Source organism: Podarcis vaucheri, assembly GCF_965113315.1.
Source record: "Podarcis vaucheri genome assembly, chromosome: 4".
Taxonomy (NCBI): domain Eukaryota; kingdom Metazoa; phylum Chordata; class Lepidosauria; order Squamata; family Lacertidae; genus Podarcis; species Podarcis vaucheri.
This window is the reverse complement of record NC_138762.1, coordinates 2426501-2434373: the sequence shown is the minus strand read 5'-3', so window position 1 is coordinate 2434373 and position 7873 is coordinate 2426501. Positions and strand designations below refer to the sequence as shown.

At 45.2% G+C, this 7873-nt stretch overlaps 1 protein-coding gene across 1 annotated transcript in view; it reads right to left on the bottom strand.

The window, feature by feature from the left end:
* LOC309531594 (uncharacterized protein) overlaps positions 1-2230 on the bottom strand; it is a gene marked incomplete at its 5' end in the record, with an annotated part of 18349 nt that extends 16119 nt beyond the window's left edge. Inside the window, 2 exons of the mRNA XM_082221184.1 lie at positions 682-777; positions 2209-2230. Coding sequence (XP_082077310.1) covers positions 682-777; positions 2209-2230 — 118 coding nt within the window. The remainder of the gene's footprint in view (positions 1-681; positions 778-2208) is intronic.
* Positions 2231-7873: the final 5643 nt, after the last annotated feature.

Here is a 7873-nt window from a genome sequence, read left to right as displayed (position 1 = left end):
AGCTCGTATTGAAGCTCTTTCCACATTCCAGGCACTGATAGGGTTTCTCTCCTGTATGAATTCTTCGATGGGAAGTGAGATCCGAGCTTTTCCTGAAGCTGTTTCCACATTCCACGCACTGATAGGGTTTCTCTCCAGTATGAATTCTCTGATGGGAAGTGAGATTGTTGCTGTAACTGAAGCTCTTTCCACATTCCACACACTGATAGGGTTTCTCCCCTCTATGAATTCTTTGATGGGAATTGAGAGAGGAGCTTGTACTGAAGCTGTTTCCACATTCCATGCACTGATAGGGTTTCTCCCCTGTATGAATTCTCTGATGGAAAGTGAGAGAGGAGCTCTGAGTGAAGCTCTTTCCACATTCCACGCACTGATAGGGTTTCTCTCCAGTATGAATTCTCTGATGGGAAGTGAGATTGTGGCTGTAACTGAAGCTCTTTCCACATTCCACACACTGATAGGTTTTCTCCCCTGTATGAATTCTCTGATGGGAAATGAGATGGGAGCCCAGACTGAAGCTCTTTTCAAATTCAAAGCACTGATAGGGTTTCTCCCCTTTATGAATTTTCTGATGGGAAGTGAGATTGAAGCTTTTCCTGAAGCTCTTTCCACATTCCATGCACTGATAGGGTTTCTTTCCAATGAGAATTCTTGGTTGGGAAGTGAGAGAGGAGCTCTCACTGCTGCTCTCTCCACATTCCAAATGTTTGCATGGCTTCTCCTCTCCGGGGGTTTTGTCATGTTCATCCTTGTTCTTGTTTTCCAATTCATCAAAATCTGCAATGGAGACAAAATAGGGATTAGAGCCTCAGGCACAAGTCAAGAACTGAAGGGAGTGGGGTGTTTGTTCGTTGCCTTTGTTGGTTGTCATTAACCAACATTTTTATTAATATATGCTGATGGATTGATGAATGTCGATTTATTTGATATACAATAGTGGCCAAAATTGGGGAAGCCTTTTGGGGGGAAAGTGTATTTCAGATATTTGATGGCTCATAACGCCACTTTGTTTTGAGTAATACCTTAGAATTATGTGTCAATGGAAAGATAATTTAATGAAGAATGTAATCTGTATCTGTATTCTATCAAAAGTCAAAACTGAATAACCAGAAAAAGGAAGCACAACTTGCTTAGGTTGACTTTTGACAGTGTGGTGTGTGATGGCTATCATGTTGGTTGGTTATTTGTTGTTTTTTCATTTAGTGGTTTGTAAAACATAATAAAATTAAAGAAATGGCACAAGAAGTTGACTGGACACCCAGAAAGTGATGTAAAACAGTACTATTAAGTGAAAAAGGCTACAGTTATGAAGAAATTAGAAGATGGAGGATTCTTTTTCTTTTTCCAATTTTATCCAATTTTGTTTTAAAAAGTACTGTATTTTTTGCTCCTTAGGGCGCAGCTAGTTTTTAGGGGGGGAATTCAAGGAAAAAAAACTTATTTCTCCCCCCAGCCCCAAAGAGCAAAGAAGCCAAAAAAATGAGCGGGATCCACCCTGCGGGCTTTCTTGGCTTCCTCTTTAGATGCGCCAACCTCTCCAACCCGGAGAGGCTGCGTATGGCTTTGGCAGAAGCCAAGACAGCGAGCGGGATGGATCCCACTCGCTGTCTTGGCTTCGTTTTTAGCCGCGGGGCTGGGGTGGGGTCCCCCGACGCCAGCCCCCAGAACAGGTCCAGGAGCAGCGGCAAGATTGAACTGGCTAAAACCCATGGTAACTGGACAGTGGAACAATGGGACAGTGTTATTTGAAGCGATGAGATCCCAATCTCCTTGCTTGGTAAGTGATGGCATGAAATACGCGAGGAGGAGAATGGAAGATTTACATCCTACTTGCATTACACCGACCATGAAACACCCAGATAGTGTGATGATCTGGAGTTGTATGACAGCAAAAGGTGGGGGCAGAATTTGTGTCATTAATGGGAACGTCAATGCCCCCAAATACACAAATCAAATACTTGAGCCTGAACTGAAGTGTTCTGAATGTGAAATCATATTCCACTGCTGGAATGGCCTGGGAATAGCCCAAGCGAAAACCTTGGGAGCCGACTAAAGAAACTTGTTTGTCAGAAGCAACCCAGCAATAAAGCCCAATTAATAGAGGCAAATATTCAGTCTTGGTTTCACATTATTGCAGCTGCAGAACTAAAAAACTTGCTTCACTCCATGGGAAGGCGTTGTAAGGCCGGAATTAAAGCTAAAGGTTACCGAAGTCAGTGTTAATTGACATGGTGAGAATTTCTGTATATCTCCTTTTTTCTAAGCGTTTCACATTTCTTTTTTATGTCTACTGTTCTAATAAATACTCCTTCATAAAAGTTATTGCATTGCAATCTTCATTAAATTATCTTTGCTATGGTAAGGTAAAGGTAAAGGGGCCCCTGATCATTAGATCCAGTCGTGACCGACTCTGGGGTTGCAGCACTCATCTCGCTTTATTGGCTAAGAGAGCCAGTGTTTCTCCACAGACAGCTTCCGGGTCATGTGGCCAGCATGACTAAGCCGCTTCTGGCGAACCAGAGCAGCGCACGGAAACGCAGTTTACCTTCCCGCCGGAGCGGTACCTATTTATCTATTTGCACTTTGACGTGCTTTTGAACTGCTAGGTTGGGAGGAGCAGGGACCGAGCAACGGGAGCTCACCCCATTGTGGGGATTCGAACCGCCGACCTTCTGATTGGAAAGCCCTAGGCTCTGTGGTTTAACCCACAGCGCCACCCGCGTCCCTTTCCTATGGTATCACTTCCCCAAAAAGTGGTGTTATGAGCCATCAAACACACTTTTAAAAAAGGTTTCCATGATTTTAGCCACTAGTATAAGTTGTTCATGGATACCCCCTTCATGGATCACTGCCTTGCCGTGGCGAAGGGGCTTGAATAACTCAAGAGAAGCTATGAGCTATGCCGTGAAGGGCCACCCAAGATGGACAGGTCATAGTGGAGAGTTTTGACCGAACGTGATCCACTGGAGCAGGAACCGGTAAGCCACTCCAGTATCCCTGCCAAGAAAACTCCATGGACAAAGACAACAGGCATATAACTGTTATGACGCTGGAAGATGAGCCCCTCAGGTCGGAAGGCGTCCAACATGCTACTGAGGAAGAGCAGAGGACAAGTACAAGTAGATCCAGAGCTGATGAAGCGGCTGGGCCAAAGCCGAAAGGACGCTCAGTTGCGGATATGCCTGGAAGCGAAAGGAAAGTCCAATGCTGTAAAGAAAAATATTGCATAGGAACCTGGAATGTAAGAACCATGAACCTTGGCAAGTTGGATGTGGTCAAAAATGAGAAGGCAAGAATAAATATTGACATCCTGGGCATCAGTGAACCAAAATGGGCGGGAATGGGCAAATTCAGTTCGGATGACCATCACATCTACTACTGTGGGCAAGAAACCCGTAAAAGAAATGGAGTGACCCTTAGAGTCAACAAAAGAGTGGCAAAAGCTGTGGAGTTTACAGGGTTAAAACTCCTTGGTATCCTGTATCTGGGGAGTGGCCTTACGCAGGGCCGTACGTCACAGGCTTTGTCTGTGTTGTCTGTGAGAGTTGGTTTCACTTTAGACTGAGAGACGCTGCGAAAGAAGCTGCGTGTGCTTTTAGCACGGAGAGATGCCGGAAAGTTCTGATGGATTTATGGCTTGTAAATAAACGCTTTTAGAGATAGTAACGAACTGTCTCTGGACTTGATTTATCCCTCTATCTCACACGGACGGCAGGACTGCTGCGACTCTGTTTTCCTGCCCAGGTCAGCCCCAAGCAGAACTACGCAGGGAAGGGCTGACTGGACGGCAGGATTTAATGGCCAAAGGTTATGGATCTTCCGTGTTTCCTGCCAAGTGTGAGGAGGGAAGAAGGCTGCCAGCTTTGAGCTGCTTTGAGCTCCTGCCAGGAAGGGCAGTGGGAGACGCTGGTGGAGAGCGGAGCCAAGAGGAGGCTGCTGCTTCGGAGGACCAGCTAGCTGGCAACGCGTGAGTACGCTTAAGCCCCAGGGGGAGAAAGATGGCTGCTGCTCAGCCACAGCAAGGCCATGAGAGCTACCCCGGTGAAAGACTGCATGGGGCCAATTGGGAAGCCTGGTCTAAGCGCATGTACTACTGGCTGGAACAAAAGGCAGCTTTGGTAATGTACGCAGGCTGAACCAGTTCTTGCCCAGCCCAGTGCTGCAGCTGCAGAGGCTGAGAAGTCTGCAGGAGCAGTGGAAGCTTGTGAAGCAGACGTGGCTGCTGCTCTGGAAAGAGAGCAAAGGGTGCTAGCCTTTTTAAGGGCTAGCGTTCATGCTTGGCTATTGCCAAACCTGTAAGGGAAGAAGCCCTGGGTCGCGTGGCAGGCCCTGAAGGCGGCATGTCAGGCCGCAGTGGGAGCCAGACCAGAGGGGGCTAAGAGATGCCCAGAGAGAGCACTAAGCCCAGAGGGGGCTGGGACTGTTTTGGGAAGCTGTTTCTATGCTTTGACACGTCTGTGTGATGGTCCGGGAGAGAGGCTGAGAGCTGGGAAGAGGAAGGCAGTAGCAGTCCGTTCCTCAGGCAGCTGGGCACCCAGGAGTGGGGGTGCAGGCTGTTCCAAGAGTTCTGGGAAAGCCAAAGTCTCCAAGAGTTGGTTGTGCTCTGAGGCGAAGTCCAACACTGAAGGGCATTGTCCTGCAGAGGCATTGGAATGCAAGGTCAGCCACCTGCTAAGGCAGATAAGGAACAGTTCTCAGACAGTGAAGCATGAGAACACCAGCAAAAGCCTTGCAACCATGGCAGCCAGGAAGGACACTGGCAGAGACTCCGTGGGGGTGCGAGCATTGCCATGGCAACCTTGGAAGACAGCCAGAGAGCCACTTTATCTCTTGTTGATACGGGAGCAACCCACAGCCTGGTGCCATCTGGTGGGCTCCTGAGTAATTGCAAGACAGTTAAATCTGGACGTTTTGTCATGATGGCAGATGGTTCTAAGAGACAATTAACTGAGACTGGTTTTTTATACTGTCCCTTTATAGATCATGAGGTGCAAGCTTATGTGGTCCCCGAGCTTGCTCATTCCCTTTTAAGTGTATCAGCTCTTATTGCCGATGGTTTTGATGCGGTGTTTACTAATGGACTGTTTCAAGAAGTGGCAGAGATACATTTCTAAATTTGTCTGGCAGGGCAAGAAACCCAGAATAAAATTTAAAATATTAACTGATGCAAAAGAAAGAGGGGGATTTGCCCTGCCAGACCTTAAACTCTATTATGAACCAGCAGCTTTCTGCTGGTTGAAGGACTGGCTGCTTCTTGAGAACACAGACATTTTGGACTTAGAAGGTTTCAATAATGTTTTTGGGTGGCATGCATACCTATGGTACGACAAGGTTAAAGCACATAAGGCTTTTAAGAACCATATTGTCAGGAAAGCACTGTTTAATGTCTGGACACGTTAGAAAGACTTACTTGAAAATAAAACCCCAAGGTGGTTGTCACCAATGGAGGCAAAAGCTCAAAAAAAAGTCAATATGGAGGCCAAGTGGCCAAAATATTGGGAGATTTTAGAGCAAGAAGGAGACAAATTGAAATTGCAGAGTTTTGAGAAATTAAAAGATAGAGTGCGACATTGGCTTCATTATTTTCAAATAAGAGAGGTATACAATCTAGACAAAAAAATTGGCTTCCAGGTGGAAAAATCAAAGTTGGAAACAGAACTGTTAGACCCCAATACCAAGATACTTTCAAGAATGTATAACTTGCTGTTAAAATGGAATACTCAGGATGAAACAGTCAAATCTGCTATGATTAAATGGGCACAGGACGTTGGTCATAACATTATGTTTGCTGACTGGGAACAGTTGTGGACCACCGGGATTAAATTCACGGCATGTAATACCCTTAGAGAGAATATTATGAAAATGATGTACAGGTGGTACATGACCCCAGTCAAGCTTGCAAAAATATATCATTTGCCCGATAATAAATGTTGGAAATGTAAAGAAACTGAAGGTACATTCTTTCACCTCTGGTGGACGTGCCCAAGGATTAAGGCTTTCTGGGAAATGATATATAATGAATTGAAAAAGGTATTTAAATATACCTTCCTGAAGAAACCAGAGGCCTTTCTCCTGGGCATTGTCGGCCAATTGGTGTTAAAGAAGGATAGAACTTTCTTTATGTACGCAACAGCGGCAGCAAGATTACTCATCGCAAAATATTGGAAGACACAGGAGCTACCCACACTGGAAGACTGGCAGATGAAGGTCATGGACTACATGGAATTGGCAGAGATGACCGGCAGAATCCGTGACCAGGGAGAAGAGTCGGTGGAGGAAGATTGGAAGAAGTTTAAAGATTACCTGCAGAAGCACTGTAAAATTAAGGAATGTTGAAAGGACGTTTGATTGAAAATAAGTGGTACTGGTAAAGAGATGCTTATGAAAATGTAAATAGGGAATGAGAATTGGAAATGGATATTTATAATAATAGGTTAATATATGGAGTAAGGATAAAATGCTAGAGGGTAAGGATTTGCTGAATTTAATATTTGAACTGGAATACAAAATGGGAGGTGTGAGGAGGTCAAGAAATTAGTGAAGGAAACATAAGATTTGAAAATATCAATCCATTTTTAGCCCTGTTTTGTGGTTTTTTTCTCTTCCTTTTATTCTTCATCTTCTATTTTTTATTTTTTTCTATCTTTCTTCTATCAACTGTTTTTCTACAGCGTATTTTTACTTGGTTTTTTGTAGTTTAAAGGTTTAAACGTTTAAATGTTGGGTTTTGTTTTTATTGTTTGTTGTTTGTGAAAAAATAATAAATATCATTAAAAAAATGATGTGGTGTTTACTAACAACATGTGTTATTTCTACAGGGATGGGAAGAAGCTCTACAGTGTTGAGGGGAAGGACGGGCTCTTTCTGGTGCAGATGCCTGTCACTGATGCTACTGTTGCAGAGTCCCCTGAAGAAGCACAAGTGCAGTGTGCAAATGTACCACCACACCATGATTGTTTACATTTGTGGCATCGCAGATTCGGACATGCAGGGTGGTCGTATATTAAAAAAGCCGCAGAGAACACAATTGGGTGTGGGTTCAAGGTATGTGATAGATACTTAGATTGTCAAGCTTGTAAAAAATCCCAGGTCAGAAAGGAGGACCAGCAAACCCTTTGAGCTGGTTCATGCAGATTTATCTGGTCTGATGCAGGTAGCTTCTTTAAGTGGATCGAAGCATGTTTTGGTTCTGATCGATGATTTTTCGAGACACACCTGGCTGTTTACACTTAAACACAAGTGGGAGGCGGCTGCACTGATCACAGCGATTGGATCACATCGGTGGAGCTGCATTTCTCCACCAGCGTGATTTCCTTTCAATCTGATCAGGGGGCGGAGTTCACAGGTTCTGCGCTGCAATCTTTCTTCAGGCAGAAAGGTATCAGTCATCGATTGACTGCCCCCTACAGTCCGCAACAGAATGGAGTTGCGGAGAGAAAACACCACACCCTACAGGAAGCAGCGCATGCTATGCTGGCAAACTCGGGTTTGCCACAGCGCTTTTGGGCCGAGAGTTATAAGACGGCATGCTTTGTTCAGAACAGGGTGTTCAATTCAAGTGTGGGAGACACGCCCTACATTCTGCTGCATAGGAAGAAACCCAAAGTGGATTTCTTGTGTGTGTTTGGCTGTGAGGCTTGGGTCCTCATTCCAAAGGCCACTCGCAGAAAGGGTGAACCAAGATCTAGGAAAATGATCTTTGTTGGCTATGAGCCGGGCTCAAAGGCGTGGCGTCTCACATACCCTACTTGCAACCAGTCTAAGCTGCTTATTAGCGGCAGTGCTGAGTTTTGCGAGCAGAGTGGGTGGAAACGTCTTCACGGGAACCCGGATGTTCTGTTTGACTCAGATGAGGAAGAGGAGGAGGACGAAG